This window comes from Anomaloglossus baeobatrachus, chromosome 10 (genome assembly GCF_048569485.1).
Source record: "Anomaloglossus baeobatrachus isolate aAnoBae1 chromosome 10, aAnoBae1.hap1, whole genome shotgun sequence".
Lineage (NCBI taxonomy): Eukaryota > Metazoa > Chordata > Amphibia > Anura > Aromobatidae > Anomaloglossus > Anomaloglossus baeobatrachus.
Genome location: NC_134362.1, coordinates 158,464,296 through 158,483,911, shown reverse-complemented (window position 1 = coordinate 158,483,911; position 19,616 = coordinate 158,464,296). Strand labels below are relative to the sequence as shown.

General features: G+C 42.9%; 1 protein-coding gene across 1 annotated transcript in view; it reads right to left on the bottom strand.

The window, feature by feature from the left end:
* The window catches only part of ZNF423 (zinc finger protein 423), a 373,454-nt gene that overhangs the window by 18,019 nt on the left and 335,819 nt on the right, over positions 1-19,616 (bottom strand). Inside the window, exons 6-7 of the mRNA XM_075325752.1 lie at positions 13,460-13,591; positions 9,299-9,414 (exon numbers count right to left, since the gene is read on the bottom strand). Coding sequence (XP_075181867.1) covers positions 9,299-9,414; positions 13,460-13,591 — 248 coding nt within the window. The remainder of the gene's footprint in view (positions 1-9,298; positions 9,415-13,459; positions 13,592-19,616) is intronic.

Genomic DNA, 19,616 nt, shown 5'->3' with positions numbered 1-19,616 from the left:
ATTAAGGCATAAGCTGCCGAAACGTGTTGGTGTTTTGTACCGAGGTTTGATGGTGCCAGTGTGGTTTTAATTTTATATGATTAAAGCATAAGCTGCCGAAACGCGTTGGTGTTCCGTACCGAGGTCTGATGGTGCCAGTGTGATTTTAATTTTATATGATTAAGGCATAAGCTGCCGAAATGCGTTGGTGTTCCGTACCGAGGTTTGATGGTGCCAGTGTGGTTTTAATTTTATATGATTAAAGCATAAGCTGCCGAAACGTGTTGGTGTTCCGTACCGAGGTCTGATGGTGCCAGTGTGGTTTTAATTTTATATGAGTAAGGCATAAGCTGCCGAAACGTGTTGGTGTTTTGTACCGAGGTTTGATGGTGACAGTGTGGTTTTAATTTTATATGATTAAAGCATAGGCTGCCGAAACGCGTTGGTGTTCCGTACCGAGGTCTGATGGTGCCAGTGTGGTTTTAATTTGATATGATTAAAGTATAAGCTTCCGAAACGCGTTGGTGTTCCGTACCGAGGTCTGTTGATGCCAGTGTGATTTTAATTTTATATGATTAAAGCATAAGCTGCCGAAACGCTTTGGTGTTCCGTACCGAGGTCTGATGGTGCCAGTGTGGTTTTAATATTATATGATTAAGGTATAATCTGCCGAAACGCGTTGGTGTTTCGTACCAAGATATGACAGTGTGGTTGTAATTATTTATGATTAAAACATAATTTGCTGAAACGCGTTGGTTTTTGTATCGAGGTCTGATGGTTGGGTTATTTAATGTGTATCGGGGCATTTAAGCATTAAATATAAAAAAATTTAAAAAATAATATATTCCATTATTTATATTCTTTTATGTCCAACAGGTTTTTTGGAATCGTGCTCCGTTGTATCCGGCTAATATCATAATCTGACTCTCTGATGGTAAATGTGTTTCCACTAAATGAAAGATATTTGCGCTTGTTTGTCAGGACAAAAAGTCAATACTGCAAACAGTGCGAGCGAACAACTGTAGCACAGGCAGAATAAAACGTTGAAGGCTACATCTCCTTTACTGCAGACAAGAAACTCACTAAGAACAATAAATAATTGATGTGACCGGGGATACGTGCGCGGATACAGCCACGGCTCTGCTCTCCAGAACACATCGGGCAGGTATGGAGAACATTCCCCCGTTCTCGTATCACAAAAATACGCTCGCTCGTTTTACCCAAAATGGTTTCTGTGCTAATTATAAGTTTCAGCGATTCCAAAGTGCCGGAGACCGGCAGAAGAATACGTTCCAGAGACAAACCTAATTTGCTGTGATGAATTGTGTGCATGCTTCGCTGATCAAAACTGCAGCTGAGACATATTATATTTAATGATCTAGACATTTCTTGTAAAAACACTCAGATATATATTGTTATGTCTGGATAAGCAGCCGAGCTTTATTCCAAGAGAAATCAAATAAGCGAAGGATTGCAGGAGGGAAACGGTCAAAATTCGGCTTTTCCAAAACAGAAAAATGCTTTTCTAATGACTAGAAATATATATTACTCAGGGCCCAAAATCAGAATCTAAAGCCAATCAATGCTTGAGCCTCGATGGCGTTATGTGGGGTAAAAAAACCACAATATTCAGTTAAAGGAACCAGAAGATGCAATGCGGCCATCAAGAAACGCAAAACGCAATATACTGCTGGTCAACCACACTCCTGCAGTGAAGATATATTCTAAGTTACTCCGCACTTAAAGGGTTAACGGCACTTTACACGCAGCGATATCGGTATCCCATCGGTATCCCATCGGTTGTGTGTCACGGGCAAATCGCTGCCCGTCGCGCACAACATCGCTTACACCCGTCACACATGCCTACCTAGCGACATCGCTGTGGCCGGCAAACCGCCTCCTTTCTAAGGGGGCGGTTCGTGCGGCGTCACAGCAGAGTCACTAAGCGGCCAACCCAATAGAAGCGGAGGGGCAAAGATGAGCGGGACGAACATCCCGCCCACCTCCTTCCTTCCTCATTGCAGGCAGCCGCAGGGACGGTGCTGTTCCTCGTTCCTACGGTGTCACATGCAGCGATGTGTGCTGCCACAGGAACGATGAACAACATCGTACCTGCAACAGCAACGATAATTGGGAAAGGAACGACGCATCAACGATTAGGTAAGTAATTTTGATCGTTAACGGTCGTTCCTGCGTTTCACACGCAACAACGTCGCTAACGAGGCCGGATGTGTGTCACGAATTCCGTGACCCCAACGACATCTCGTTAGCGATGTCGTTGCGTGTAAAGCCCACTTTATTTATTGTCAAGTTTGGTAGTTATTGCCTACCTATGGGATAGGGGATAACATCCTGACCGCTGGGACCCTCACTAATCCCAAATACCCGAGTTTATGGAAAAGTGGCCGATGATGCACATTGCCACTCCAGTCATTCTTCTAGGAGAGAAAAATACCAGTTTAAACACTTCTTTAGACATTTGGGGTTTTTTCACATACGAGAAAAATTACCCTAGTTCCTTCAGTGATTTTGTTCAGAGTTTGGCCCTAGTGTGTGTGGACCACTCAGTACGGCTGAAGAAGGTCATAGCAATTGGCTACGCACACTGCTCCCTGACATTCTTTCCTCCTGTTGTGGTGTAAATAGTATCCTATAAATTCCCTTCTTGGGGTTAATCCCTTTCCTTTTAGGACACTGCAGATATCTTCACCCTTTCAATGTTAATTATCATCACTTCCCCTTGTGTCCTTAAATACCCATATTTTCCCTTGGTGTTTCCTGATGAGATTTATTTATACACAAGCCTTGGATGCAAGCAGTTGGCTTGGATCCTTCTGAAGTTACACAGTTTGGTGCTGTTCAACCTCTCAGAGTCATCCTGGAGGAAAGTTGTTCCTTACATTCCCCTGTGTGTGCTTTACAACTTTGTGGAGTTCAATAAGCACTCATCCCTTCCGTTCCCTTCCTAGGGTCAGCATAGGTTCAGCCAGGGCTTAGTATCCTGCTCAGCGCATAGGTGCGGAACATATCTAGGGTGGTCAGTGGAGCCAGTGACCAGTGTAAAGTTTGGTCAGGGGTCACTATCTCCCCTTTTCTTAGCCAAAGGGTTTTCTCTTTTCTTCCCTGTCACCACATGCAAGGTACTTCCCCATACTTAGAGTGACTATGGAAGTTTGAATGATCCCCAACGCTTGGCGATCTTCAGTGCTCTCATTAAGAAAGCGGCAGTGTGTATGATCGACCACCGCTCCATTCACACGCGGGTCTTCACACCCAGAGTTATGGGGATTGGTGGAGATCTGAGCAGTTGTGAAGTTACCCTCTAAGGATAAGGGATTATTTTCAAACTTGGGAAAACCCTATTAAACTATATCCCCAGCCAAACAGTGAAGTCCCATCCATTAGTAATATTCAACAGGTGCCATATATGTAATTGGCATTGTGGAGGTCATTGCATGGTTAAAGCGATCATGAAAATTATATACGAGATGTCACCATTACAAAACTTATAAAGGACTATCGGAGAGGTGGAGAATTAACCACGAAGTGAAATCCTGGTTTTTATTATATATTTCTTGTTCCTAGCCACGTTCTTCATTATACCATACAACCCTTATAAAGGGGTTGTTCCCTAAACAAGGATAATAAATTCATGATCACTGGGGGTCCAACTGCTCAAACCACCCCCAATCCCACGAACGGGAAGCCCAAAGTTCAGCATGTGAATGGAAAGGTAGGAAGCAGATGTGACCACCAATCGTAGGGATAGTCAGTAGTCGCACATGCCCACTCCTAAGCCACTTCCTTCATGATCCCATACAACCCTACGAAGGGTTGTCCCTTAAACAAAGATAAATAATAAATTCATAATGACTGGGGGTCCAACTGCAGAAACCACTATCAATCCTAAGAATGGAAAGCCCAAAGTTCAACATGTCAATGGAAAGGTAAAAAGCATGTGCGACCACCACTCCTAGGGACAGTCAGTAGTCGCACATGCCCACTCATAGGCCACTTCCTTCATTATCCCATACAACCCTATGAAGGGGTTGTCCCATAAGCAAGGACAGATTATAAATTCATTTTCACTGGGGGTTAAACTGCAGAAACCACCATCAATCCCAAGAATGGAAAGCCCAAAGTTCAGCCAATGGAAAGGTAGGAAGCATGTGCGACCACCACTCCTAGGGACAGTCAATGGTCACACATGCCCACTCCCAGGTCACTTCCTTGATTATCCCATACAACCCTATGAAGGAGTTGTTCCATAAACAAGCACAGATAATAAATTCATGATCACTGGGGCTCCGACTGCTAAAACCACCACCAATCCCAAGAACAGGAAACCCAAAGTTCAGCATGTGAATGGAAAGATTAGGAAGTAGGTGCAACCACCACTCCTAGGGACAGTGTTTGGCTACACAAACTGTTCCCTGACATTTTTTCCTCCTGTTGTGGTGTAAATGGTATCCTATGAATTCTCTTCTTGGGGTTAATCCCTTTCCTTTTAGGACCCTGCAGATATCTTCACCCTTTCAATGTTAATTATCATCACTTCCCCTTGTGTCCTGAAATTCCCATATTTCCCCTTGGTGTTTGCACATGCCACTTCCTTCATTATCCCATACAACACCATGAACAAGTTGTCCCATAAACAAGGATAGATAAATTCAGAATCACTGCGGATCTGACTGCTGAAACAACCACCGAACCCACGAACGGGAAGCCTAAATTTCAGTATGTCAATGGCAAGGTAGGAAACAGGTGCGACCACCAATCCTAGGGACAGTCAATGGTCACACATGACCACTACTGTTCAATTTACACAGGAACCTCTATTCTCATGATCGTGGGGGTCCTTATAGTCCAATGTTCAGGTACAGTGGTGCTCAGTTTAGCGTTTAAGTCCAATTTATGGTACAAAGTTGGTCTACAAAACATTTCCAGCCTTAAATCTGGTAGAAGAACATCTGTATGGACAAAATGAAGAAAGTCAGAGTCATATCATTTCTAGGTTTGTCTCTTCCAGGGCCAAACATTTTTTGGTTGGCTTTTTTTTTTACAAATGTACACTTCGATTTCATTTTGATATTCTGGTCTTATTTTATCGCAATATTCGCGGCATGTTCACAATTAGAAATCTGAATTTCCAGCTTGCTGAAAGCTGATATTTGCACAGAATTGCTATGTGTAGCTCTTATGAAATTAGGAACCGTGTAATTAAGAATGCTAATTGGGTAAAACAGTTGGCCATTAAGACTATAATCAGGACACTGGTTTATAGTATTTACCAAGTTGAAAATAGAAGCAGTGACAGGATTTCACTGGCTCCGAACCAGCAGAAAAACCAACAACTTGAGTTTGTTTTTCCTTAGTTTCCATATTACAGCAAATGTTCTCAGAAGAAGACTTAAAGGGAATTAGAAAATGACCTATTGATTATATGTTTTCTTGTATTAAAATGTATTTTTTTCCTATCCCAATTTTGACTAATAATAAAAAAATTTGAAATTTCCACCTACCGTACTTCCTGTTTTAGAAACGACACATGTACATTAGCAGCAATAGACTTACATAGATCCTACTGTTTGAAATGAAGCATCTAATGAGCATGTGCAAAAGTTATTGTTATGGGACGAGGAGCTTTGACATCGCCTATTGTGATTGGTGGATCCTGTGTTATCAACAGTCTTTAAATGTGTTACTAGAGATTGGAGAATTAATTCACAGGACTTCAGTCCATGAGTGGATGGAAGACATGCAAACCTCCTTACCTCCTGGCATTCCCAGCTCTTCTTTTGATTAAACAGGCTATGTGTACCATGCCGCAATGCTAACATGACACCACCTCAGCTAATCATTGATCGGAATCATGCAAATTGATTTTGCTCTCTCTAGTTATTACAGTATTAGTAATCCTGTCTCTGATAATAATGAGACTGCTGAAATGCCCATCTTAATTAATCTAGCACTGAGTTGAATCCCAACTCCTTATACGGCCTAAAGTGCCACAAAGTTTTTAGGGAAATGCCATTCTTAATTAATGTAGCCTAGAGTTGATCTCAGTCTTATCTGGCTTAAAGGGTCACAAAGTTTTTTTGTAAATACCATTCTAAATGAATCTAGCCCACAGTTGAATCTCAGCCTTATCTGGCCTAAAGGGCCACAAAGTTGTTTTGGGAAACGCTATTCTTAATAAATCTGGCCCAGAGCTGAATCTGAGCCTTATCTGGCCTAAAGGGCCACAAAGTTTTTTTTTGGGAAGCACCATTCTTAAGGAATCTGGCCCACAGTTGAATCTCAGCCTTATTTGGCCTAAAGGGCCACAAAGTTTTTTGGGAAACGTCATTCTTAATTAATCTGGCCTAGAGGTGAAGCTAAGCGCCTTATCTTGCCTAAGATTTGTGAAAACGCCATTCTTAATTTACCTGGGCCACAGTTCAATCTCAACTTTATCTGACCTAAAGGGCCTCAAAGCTTTTTTGGAAATGTCATTCTTAATTAATGTAGCCCAAAATTGAATTTCAACCTTATCTAACATAAAGGGCCACAAAGCTTTTTTGGAAACACCATTCCTTAAGAATCTGGCCCAGAGTTGAATCTCAGCCTTATCTGGCCTAAAGGACCACAAACGTTTTTTTTTTGGGGAAACATCATTCTTACGGAGTCTTGCGAAAAGTTGAATCTCAGCCTTATCTGGCCTAAAGGGCCACAAAGTTTTTTGGGAAATGCCATTTGTAATTAATTTGGCCCAGAGTTAAATCTTAGCCTTATGTAGCCTAAAGGGCCACAACGTTTTTTGGGAAACTCTATTCTTAATTTATCTGGGCCACAGTTCAATCTCAACCTTATCTGGCCTAAAGGGCCACAACGTTTTTTTCGGAAACGTCATTCTTAATTAATCTGGTCCCGAGTTGAATCTAAGCACCTTATCTTGCCTAAAGGGCCCAAAAGTTTTTTTTTGGAAACACCATTTTTAAGGAGTCTGGCCAAGAGTTGAATCTCAGTGCCTTATCTGACCTAACGGGTCACAAAGTTTTTTTGGGGAAACACTATTCTTAATTAATCTGGCCAAGAGTTGAATCTCAACCTTATCTGGCCTAAAAGGCAAATATTAAAAAAAAATTCAGAAATGGACCTGCAGTGCGGATACTTCCCATAGGTAGTGAGATAACGTATTACTGCCTTTGGGATAATTTGAGACATCATAGTATTATTGTCCTCCCACTCTCGTTGTGGTCACTTAATGCCGGCATAGGGGGCACACCATAGGCAAAAGGCATCCAAATGTGCAAGTTGTTAGAGGAAGACACAATTGCGCTGGGATAATACAGATCTTACATTATCTTTCTGTCTGTGCTACTAAATACATCCTTTAAAACAAGGTCAATGGGACAAACCGCATGCCAGATCCATGGTGCATAGCAGAAGCATTAACGGGGTTGTATTAGCTATGATTGCAAGAACATGGATGTCTGGTGAGGAGAAAGAAGGGCTGGATGCTGAAAGCGGCTTCCAGATGAGTGAATACAGCAGAGTGCCTAATCTCCTAAGAGAATCGCTAACACAGGGCTCACTCATACGGATTAACACCAAATAAGAGGAGTAGCATGTGAGGTGAACACAGACACTTTTTTGCTTTGTGACCGATCGACGCGCCCTCCCTGTATTGGGCAGATGATTTACCCAGACTTGATCTCATTCTAGAAAGGTACCTGCTGTACAGATGTCAGCGGAAAAACAAATCGGCATTAACAGACCCTGGGGGAGCATTACCGTGCCGAGGAAGTGAAGCCGCCGCTCAGCCTCCGAAAGACATTACTTTAACCAACAAATAGAACTGATGATTTGTTCTTGTGGTGCGCGCATAGTCTACAAAGATGTGGACACAATGTAGGGACAAAATGCCACCATTACACAAAACCTTATGCTTGGGGGTTGGACCTTCCATCTCTACTATTCTACGATTTACCCTCCTTGGTAAGGCGGTCAAGAGGACACCTTTGTGGTGGGAGGGTTCTGGTTGACCGGAAGAAATTCTATTATATATGGGGGGGTCTCCTGACTCTCCAACGTTGGCAAATATCAGGGGAAAGAACCCATTTCCACAAGTCTTGGTCAATTCTCTTTTACGAGGGGAATTGTCAATGAGGACAGTAAACTCTAGGTCTGTCGTAGAAGAAATGTAAAATCCAGATGTAATATGTAGTAGCTGGATTTTATTGGAAATAGTGTCAACGCGTTTCAGCACTGAACCAGGACAAAGTTGTTTCCGGCCTTTACCCACCCCCTTTTATGACACCTCCTATTTAAGGAATTGATCGCCAACTATTCAACCCACTGTAAAATTTCACACTTGTCCGAGTGCCAGGAGGACTATGAACGCGATATGGCTATTCTAAATGGTAGATGTGAAGTGGCTTTCACCCTTCAAAATTTCTGGATAGGTGACAAAAAGAGCACTGTAGGTTAGTTTATCAGCACAAAAAGACTGTTCAAACTTAACATAAGCGCTCAGTGCACCCATGACGTTGCCAAACAGTTCAGTTCTCACCTACTTGTTTTCCATCAACCTCACCCCTTCTCTATTCTACAAAGCCAGAGCTGTCAATCAAGGGAAAAGAGGGGTGGAAATGGATGTATAGCAATAGGTGGGGAAGATGCACTGTGCTTGGTTTGAACAGTCATTTTGTACTGACATACCTATGTGAAGTGTCATATGTTGCATGGTAGAGAAATCCAAGTTCTCGCTCTCTAGCACTAGCGGATTCATGTGAAGAGTTCCAGACTGCTGGTACTGAGCGCTACCCAACCCTTTCCCTCTGATCTTGAGGGGGTAGTGGTCTCCTGATTGGATGATACTGAAGAACTGAAGGAAGAACTTGGAGACACAGTGCATGATGGGATCCCTTGCGGAGCTATGAGGAGTGCCCCAGGGCACCATCCTGGAAACTTCAGAACATGGTGCACATCAGAACAAGAAAGTCCTACACTGAGTCCCATTAAGAAAAAATGTGCTCAGCCGTAAGAATGTATTTATACCATGTACATTAGGGTAATGATCATTTTTCAGCATTTCATTAATGATCATCATCATTACATCGCCGACCTCCTCAGGGCAGGGCCCACAGGACGTATTCATAGCAGCCCTCTGTCTCAACAACAGCCTTTCCATCATCTTCATTCACACCTACACTAAGCCGTGTAAAGTAGCGATCGGTGCAGATTTATTTCCGGCTTTGTCAAACTTTCTTTAATTATGAGAGGATTTTATGTGGAGAAGAATTACGATTGCGGTGTCATTATCAGAAGAGCTTACCTGGAGCTCCGTCTGGAAGAAGAACTTCTGCGGGCACTGGGAGCAGTCGTAGATTTTATCCTCTTGCCCGTGTACTGCAAAGATGTGTTGCTGCAGTTTATTTGCCTGTACAAAAACTAGAGATGAGAAGAAAAGTCAGACGTTGCCTCAGACTGGGAATATCACAAGACATAAGACACTGGAACTTGACTGGTCACAAAGTACCGCAGTGTCAAGATCCACAAACCTGGAGGCCACCAGCAAAATCCATGAATCTACTTGTTATGGTGCCTCCTGCCATTCTTCTAATTTCCCCCAAGGATGTCCACTTATATTTCCAGTGTTGGTGAGAAGAAGTCACTGACTAACTGTCTTACCTACACAATGGCAGAAGTCACTCGTCTGAGAATAATGGTGGTTCGACTAAACCAGTGAGTACGTGTGACCTCAGCACTGACCACATCAGATGGACATTCTCAAAAGAAAATCAGCAGGACAATTGTAGGTACTGTTTTAGGAGTTCCCAATATAATTGAAAACCCAGAATATGCTTTAAAAGACTATTAGGTACCTTTAAATCCCTTACTGTTGCAGCGTTAACATCCCAGAGGTCTTGGTTTACCTGCCAGCAACCGATCAACATGAAGTCTACCCAAATGGCTGGGTAGACTTCATGACTTGTGCCGTACATAGAGGCAAGTGATTGGCTGCAGTGGTCATGTAGGTAAACAGAGACTGATGGGAACCACAGCTGGAGCGGCAGGAAATTAAAATGTTTACGGACTTATTTTTTGTTTATATTTGTGAAGAGCATAAAGTAGGCGTGAGGAGACTTATAAGCCTGGGAGTTTAAAGAGGATGTCCACTACTTTTACATTAATGGCCTGTCCTTAGGATGGGTCATCCATGTCTGATCGGCCGGAGTCTGACACCAGGCACTCCCAACGATCACCTGTCCTTGGTGCTGGCGGCGGCAGCAGCAGAAGTACGTAAATGTTCAGCTATGGAGCTGAGCCGTCTTTAGATTCAAATCAATAGGAGGTGGATGTGCAGTACCCAGCCATGGCCGCTATTGATTGATGGGGCAGCTCAAGCATTTCTGGCTGCCAGCAGTGGCACCGAGAGCAGCTGATCGGCGGGGGTGCGGGGTGTTGGATCCCAGCTGATCAGACCTTGATGACCTATCCAAAGGATAAGCCATCAATTTTAAAGTAGTGGACAACCTCTTTAAATCTGCAAATAGTCATTTCAGAGAAGACGAGGACAGGAAGTATTGGACGTAGCAATCCTAAAAGTCAATATTGACCCCAGTAAACTAGTTCACCTGTTTTTCTCTGATGAAGGGCAAACACCCCGAAACATGTGTCTGCAGATATAATTTCTGGATTGGCTTCTTATCTTAAAGGAAATCTGTCACCAGGTTTTTGCCACCTAATCTGAGAGCAGCATAAGCATAATGTAGGGGCAAAGACCCTGATTCCAGCGATGTGTCACTTACTGGGCTGCTTAGTGTTATTTTGATAAAATCACAATTAGAGGACTACTTGGTGTGCTGCCAGGTAGTCCAGCATATTCATGAGCTCTGTATAACTGCTAGATCTGCAGCAGAGAAAACATGGATTATATCAAAATGACAGCAAACAGCTCAGTAAGTGACACATCGCTGGAATCGTAGTCTCTGTCTCTACATTATGCTGCTCTCAGATGGGGGAGCAAAAACCTGGTGACAGATTCCCTTTAAGGCTTTTTAAAGGGTCAATACTGATTTTTAAGATTGGTGGCACCAGCATTTGTGTCCTCTTCAGCTATACGTGTATATTTTCATATTGAATTCACAAATCCCCAGAGCTGAAATTATCTCTAAAGTTACACCTCCACACAAGATCAAAGGGATATAATCTTTCCAGCCTTGTGTTCTCCGTAACCTGCACAGCGATGTGAATCATCACTCTGTCTATTCGCATCCATTTGTTTTAATTTATGGCTGCTGCCTGTGGTCAAGCCTTCATTTCATAGCGATCTTTTCATTATGTTCTGGGGGCAAACTCCCACACATGACGTGCCGGAACGTGGAGTTTTACTTGTAAACACATTTAGTTGTATTGTGTGTAATTTCTCCCCCGGCACCAGCCTCCCATGTGCCGCCTGTTACACACGAGAGCTGCGGCAATGAACATCACAAAGGAAGAAACAACACACTTCAAAGAGGACAGGAACTAGGACCATTGGATGGCTTATAAGTCTCCTTACGCCAACATAGCATTATCCAAAAGACGAAACATTACTCGTTACACACCCACCAGAGGCCTCTCATCCAGATAAATCAGATCTCCTGCTCTGCACTGATGAAGGGCAAACACCCTGAAACACGTATCTGCAAATGGAGTTTATGGTTGGGCTTCATATCCAAAGCCCTTCTAAAAGTCATTATTGAACCATTTTTAAGGGCCAAATGAAAAGAAGCCATACCAGGAAATCCATTTCCAGACATGTTTTGGGAGGTTTGCTCCTCCCAAACTGCTCATTGCTCATCACTGCAAAGCAGGAGCCTTATAAACCATGCAATGCTCCTACTTCTAACAGGTGGCACAAAACTTTGGAGAAGAAAGAAAGAGAAGGGGTCGGCACTACTGGACAAAATTAAATAATGAAATAACCTATGGTTCCGTACTCCACACAACAACCCATATATCAGAAAAAAAACAAGCAAAATTGTGCCTACAGGGCACTGGAACCCTGTAAATACCCAATACACATATATTGCATTGTATATATATATATATATATATATATATATATATATATATATATAAAAATATATATATACCCACTGGAATATATATATATATATATATATATATATATATATATATATATATACACTGGAATATAATTAATATATATATATATATATATATATATATATATATATATATATATATATATATATATATTGGGTATTTACAAGGTTCCAGTGCCCTTTAGGCACATATTTGCTTGGTTTTCCATATATTGGGTATGTACAAGGTTTCAGTGCCCTGTAGGCACATTTTTGCTTTAGTTTTTAATATATTGGGTATGAACAAGGCTCCAATGCCTTGTTTTTTCTTCCATACTTCATGTCCTCTTCCATTCTAAAAAAGCTATTTGCATATTTAAATTCCCAGAGGAGCATTGTGCGGCTTATAAGTCTCCCTACGAAAACTTAGTGCAGGAGAAACTACCATATAGAGAATTACTGATGTGCATCCTATTCTATATAGATGACTTAAGCCTAATAGTAGGCACCTTTGATAACTGAAGTGTATTAGCAAATTGCTCCCCGTAATATTCTAATTGTCTCTTCAGGTAGGATGGAGATGAACTCTAGTGCCAATATATACCAGAGGAGCGTTGCAGCTATAAGACTCCTCAACACTGACAGTCAGATTGGTTTGTCAGTCTCCGCAAGGAGAAAAGTTCTCCCCTAAGACCGTAATATTCTAGGCATATTTACAAATATTTAATTAATAAGCGTATCTGATGATATGACCCCACACCTACCTGCACGATCGGCAGGTATTTTAGTAAACCGGACGCGTGCCGCATACCTGCCGATCGTGCACCCGTCTCAGGGGGAGCCGTAGGCGCGGTCGTAACATCATAGACACCACTCGCCTCCGATGCGGCACTGGATAACCCCTTTAAAAATTGACGGATTTACTGCACAGTCTTAAATAAAAAAAAATATTGAAATGATTCAAACTTTCCATTTACGATGGAGACAATGGAGTCTCTGTATAATGTCAGAATAAAAACCGTTAAGTGGAATCATATGTCAAGAATTTTTATTTGGTATCCATTTACAGAAAAACTGTCCGGCCGAGGACCCTCCAGGGACTGTTCTCTGGGCCTCGGCTTCCCTGGGAAATCCAGTCTCCATTGTGTGACTCCCCTATGACATCATCTGCATAAGATCAGGCCAAAAAGTAAGAAGAAATATACAATAATCCTGAAAGGAGAAATGGAGGAAACTGAATGAATAAAGACGTGTGCCAGAATCAAATCAGGATCCTGGCAGATGAGCGGATTGGATTTGGAATAGTAGTGATTGGTAATGGAGACATCAAATGGGATGAAGTCACCGGCGGTGCCGTGCCGGAATTACACCTGGAGGGATGGATCGTCAAATTTAACCCTTACCTGTGAAACAAACGGGGCATTTAAAGGTTCCTCCCATTCCTTCAAAGCTGTGCTCGATCAGGTGACACAGGAGCTTCGCCGGAGAGTCAAACATCTGGTTGCACAGCTTGCACTCGTGATTGATTCCTTCCTCTGCAAGGTTCAAATGATACACACTTGTTAGTGACACAGCAGATTAGGATCTGAAATGCAGCAGTACGCTCCGAAGCGCAGACAGTCTGCAGCCAAACATAATTAAAGCGCATCCGACGCAAAAAGAAGAATTAACATTCGATTCACCCGGTGTACGGCGGGAGCGGTGCACAGCGTTAACTCTGCGCATCTTTTGTTTTACAGTCTAGGGACCTTCCATGCTTTTCTGCCGATCGCAGACCTGTCACTCGGCATTGATACACCCTGTGAATGCTGCAGGCTGCTTTTTCAAACAATTTATTCCTTGTTAGGAAACATTAGTCAAGCCGCGTTAGGCGACAAAACACATATACATTAACCAACATCTATAGAAAACCAAATCTTCCTATTTAGATTATACATAGGGGGCAAATCAGGTCATAAGACATTATACAGAACACCTCGAAATCAGCCAGATAAATATTTTTAGAGTATGAAGCGACTCGCCAAACTTTTATTTTTCCATATTTTTGGGACAATGGATCAAAAAAAAAAATCACCGGCAGCCAAAAGTTTTACGGGAAAAACATGGGAATCCCATAATAAATTATGGACTGTTGAGGAATTCACAGGTGGTTGGCAAGAATCATTTATCTGCTTAATTATATAGTCATGCTAACGCATTTTAAGACAGCGCGCATGAGCGTCTTGGCCATTTTATTCCACGGCTGCATAAACTACATATAGATAACACTAATTCGAGGGAGTTATTCATCAGATACATCAATTCATTACTAACAAATCTATTATATAAAGCTGAGCGTATGTATATATGTGTGTGTGTGTGTGTGTGTGTGTGTGTGTGTCCGCTAAAGGAATCCTCACCGTCGCATTTACAGTCACGAAATTTTGCACAGACACCCCATGTGAATCAGGGAACATCATAGACTATGTTTTGACAGGAATATTTAACACTTTTAACCCTGTGCTTTACAGTTATTCTCCAAAAACCTGCCTCCATTAAAGTCAATGGAGCTGCGAGCTAAAGGTTATTAATAACAGCTGTGATTGGTTGCTATAGGAACAAAGGGCATTATTAGTATAAGAAGCTTATGTGTGAGGTAATAAGATGTCAATGGGGAGATAGATAGTAAAAGAGAGCAAGATACAGACAGGCACATAGAGAGTAAGAGGCAGACAGGGAAAGAGAGAGACAGAGACAGAAAGGGAAAGAGACAGAGACAGACCTGGAAAAAGACAGACCTGGAAAGAGACAGACCTGGAAAGAGACAGCCCTGGAAAGAGACAGACCTGGAAAGAGACAGACCTGGAAAGAGACAGACCTAGAAAGAGACAGACACACAGAGACAGACACACAGAGACAGACACACAGAGACAGACACACAGAGACAGACACACAGAGACTGGGAGAGAGACAGTTACTATCCCGAGCAACGCTCGGGTACTACAGCTAGTATAAGAATAAAACTGCTATTAATTCACCTAAACAAAGTAGAGGCGCAATGAGTATTTACAAATACGCAGAACTATACAGCATTCTCTATGGACTCCGCTGTGTACACAAGTCAATGGATAGAAGATGTACACTGATATGTGCTATATAAATATGCAAATAAACATAGCACCGCTATACAGTGATCACTCCCTCAGGACACAGAATTATAATCTTATGAACAATTCCTGTAAGAATAGAATGATACCGCCTGCACTTTGTACCGTATGTCATGAAATAAACAGATAGAAACATTCTTATTTGGTTTATAATACAAAAAAAAAAATAAATAAATAAAAATACACTAATAGCCAGAGGTTACAGGGGTGGGGGGTCCTGCTGTCGGTGCACAGACCATAAGCGGGAAACTGCATCAAATTGGTCTGCATGGCTGTCGTCCCAGAAGGAAGCCTCTTCTAAAGATTATGCACAAGGAAGCTAGCAAACAGTATACTGAAGGCAAACAGACTACGGACATGGATTACTGGAACCACATCCTGTCGTCTGACGAGACTAAAATAAACTTATTTGGTTCAGATGGTGTCAAGTGTGTGTGGCAGCAACAAGGTGAGGAGTACAAAGAAAAGTGTGTCCTGCCTACAGTCAAGCATGGTGGTGGGAGTGTCATGGTTTGGGGCTGCACGAGTGCTGCTGGCTGTGGGGAGCTACAGTTTATTGGGGAAACCATGAATGCCAACATGTGATGTAAGATACTGAAGCAGAGGAGGATCCCCACTCTTCATATTCCAACACGATAATGACCCCAAACACACCTCCAAGACCAACACTGCTGTACTCACTTTTGTGAACAGCAGTTTTGACATTAATGGCTGTGTGCTGAGTTATTTAGAGGACACCAAAATTAAACTGTTATATAAGGCGCCGCTCACATCAGCGGTATTTTGTCGCAGGACCATATCCGGTACAAATGCGTTTAAGTTCAATTCACCTCTAATGGAGTCACGGCAAGATGCAACCACATGTGGCCGGGTGTGACGCACGCAACCGCATGTGACCGCATCCCGCCGCGACTCCAATGGAGGTAAATTAAGCTGAAACACATATGTACCAGATATGGCCCTGCGACAAAATACCGCTGATGTGGGCGGTGCCTAAGCTGTACACTAGAAATATCAAAAAACTGACCCGCACATCCAACAAATGTGAACAGGTGCTAACTGAAAAAACATAGTAACTATAAATGCAAACAGTTGCACACTGAAAAAGCCAAACAAGGGAAAATATGGCACTAAATTACTGCCAAAGAGAGATTTAGTTTATGTATTGGCCAATGCATGTAAGCCCGGAAACCAACAGCAAGGTATATCTCTGTAATCCGGGAACCTAACTTAAATGCCACTATCTAGTTTAAAAACCATCCGTATCTCTCTTTTGCAGTAATGCAGTGCCATATTTTCCCTTGTACATTTTTGGCTTTTTCAGTGTGCAACTGTATGCATTTATAAGCTGTACACTGACTACTGTACATTGTATCAGTGTCAGATCTTCAGTGTCGTCCCAGGAAAAGATATATTATATTTACAAAAATGTACTCACTTTTGTGATTATATATATACATATATATTGACAGTGGAACCTTGGATTAAGAGTAACTTGGTTTGGGAGCGTTTTGTAAGACAAGCAAAGCTTTTTACAAATTTGTAACTTGGTTTAAGAGCAATGCTTTGCAATAAGAGCAAATTCTCACCGTGCACACTTCCGGTTCTGTCTTTTCACCGCGCTGTGACCCGCTCTGGAGGTAACTTTCTGTACATATGTACTGTATACAGTATACCATAGTACAGTACAGTATATACTATATAGCATGTCTAGCAATTTGCATTTGTGGATACAGTGCTGGACTTTCTACTAAGGCTAAGTTCACATTTCCGCTAAAATCTATCAGTCACAATCCGCTGCTCTTGTAAACAACGGAATCCGTTTAGCGGATTCCGTTGCTCCCATAGACTTGTATGAGCAGCGGATTGTGACTGATGATGCTGCGTTGCACCCTCCGCCCGACTGATCAGTCGTGGAACGACTGACCGCCGGGCGGGGGGAACGCAGCATGTAACGTTTTTTGAGCAGCGAGATCCGTCGGATTTCGCTGCGCACGCTCTCTGGCTCCCTGCACACGTCACCAGCTTTGGTTGGTTACCCGATATTTACCCTGGTAACGGTGCAAGGAGCCAGCGCTAAGCGGTGTAGGCCCGTAACCAAGGTAAATATCGGGTAACCAAGGTAAACATCGGGTGCTTTGCGGTTACCCGATATTTAGGCTGGTTACGTGTGCAGGGAGGCCGACACTTCCCCGCTCGGCCCCGCCCCCTCCCGCACTCCGCACATGTATGTACACACACACACACACACACCTGTCCCCAGCCATGCAGACAAGCACTGCCACTGACACCCTCGTCTGGCCCCGCCCCCCGCTCGGCTCCGCCCCCTCCCGCACTTTGCATGTGCACACACACACATACATACATACATACATGCACATACACACACTCACTCACACATACACTCACCTGTCCCCAGCCATGCAGACCGCAGCACTTCCACTGACATCCTCAGCGCCTGGCCCCGCCAACCACTCGGCTCCGCCCCCTCCCGCACTTTGCAGGTGCACACACACACATACATACATACATACATACATACATACATGCACACACACACACTCTCTCACTCACTCACTCACCTGTCCTGCAGTCCCTGCGGCACTGATGTCCTCAGTGCCACGGCCCCGCTCGGCTCCCTCCCCCCCCGAACTCCGCCCCCCGCACACAACGGAATCCGACAAAGAATTCTGTTCTTTGTCATCCGTTGTACAGCGTTGAACAGCGCATCAGTCACATGCGTCAAGCGACGCATGTGACTGATACAAAACAACGGAAATGTGAACTTAGCCTAAACAGTACAGCACATTGCATGTATTGTAATCTGCCTGTGTATTCATACCCCGCATTTGGCTTAGTTCTGCCCTTATTTTGGGGAGAATAGATTGTGTTTTTTGTATATTGTACTAGAATAAAGGTTGTCATATTTATACATCATTTTTTCTCTTTAGTGTACCTCCCGCACACAACAATTCTATTGTAAGCGAATGTGCAGTTTAATTTGTTTTATGTTTTTTACTATACTGTACAGTATTTTGTATTAGTGTACTGTAATTATGTTGTACTACTGTAATAAGGTTGTATAAATACAGTAAATATTTTTGGGTTGTGGAACGAATTGTCTGCGTTTCAAGTATTTCTAATGGGAAAATTCGCTTTGATATAAGAGTAACTTGGTTTAAGAGCACAGTCCCGGAACCAATTATGCTCGTAATCCAAGGTTCCACTGTGTATATATATATATATATATATATATTATATACAGTACATATACACATACATATATACACACATACACACGTGGATATATATGTGCGTATGTGTGTGTATATATATATTATGTATATATATTATGTATGTGTGGATCTGTATCTATTTGTGTGTGCATATATATATATATATATATTATATATGTGTGTGTGTGTATACACGTGCATATGTGTGTGTATAGAAACCAAACCATGTACACACTATACAATAAATGCACATATAATAGAAACATTTTTTCCAGCATCACATCACATCACATCCACGTGTGACAATAGTTTAAAATTCCATTTTATTTCAGATTCAGTAAAACTAAGGGGCACTTTGCACACTATAACATCGCAGCTGCGATGTCGGTGGGGTCAAATTGAAAGTGACGCACATCCGGCGTCGCAGGCGATATCGTAGTGTGTAAAGCCTCTTTGATATGATAAACGAGCGCAAAAGCGTCGTAATCGTATCATTGGTGTAGCGTCAGTCATTTCCATAATTTGGAAATGACCGATGTTCCGATGTAGTTCCTCGTTCCTGCGGCAGCACACATCGCTGTGTGTCAAGTCGTAGGAGCGAGGAACATCTCCTACCTGCGTCCTGCAGCTCACGCCAACTATGCAGAAGGAAGGAGGTGGGCTGGATGTTTACGCCCCGCTCATCTCCGCCCCTCCGCTTCTATTGGCCGTATGCCATGTGACGTCGCTATGACGCCGCACGACCCGCCCCCTTAATAAGGAGGCGGGTCGCCGGCCAGAGCGACGTCGCATGGCAGGTGAGTGCATGTGAAGCTGCCGTAGCGATAATGTTCGCTACGCCAGCTATCACCATGATATTGCAGCTGCGACAGGGGCGAGGACTATTGCGCTCGGCATCGCAAGCATCGGCTTGCGATGTCGTAGTGTGCAAAGTGCCCCTTACACTCTGTTAGGTGGACATCCAAATTAAAAAAAAAGTCTTACGTGTTTCCAGCCTGGAGTGGCTCTTAATCCTAGGATTAAGATCCACTCAAGGCTGGAAACGCGTAAGACGTTTTAGGATTAAGATCCACTCAAGGCTGGAAACGCGTAAGAAGTTTTAGGATTAAGATCCACTCCAGGCTGGAAACGCGTAAGATGTTTTAGGATTAAGATCCACTCCAGGCTGGAAACGCGTA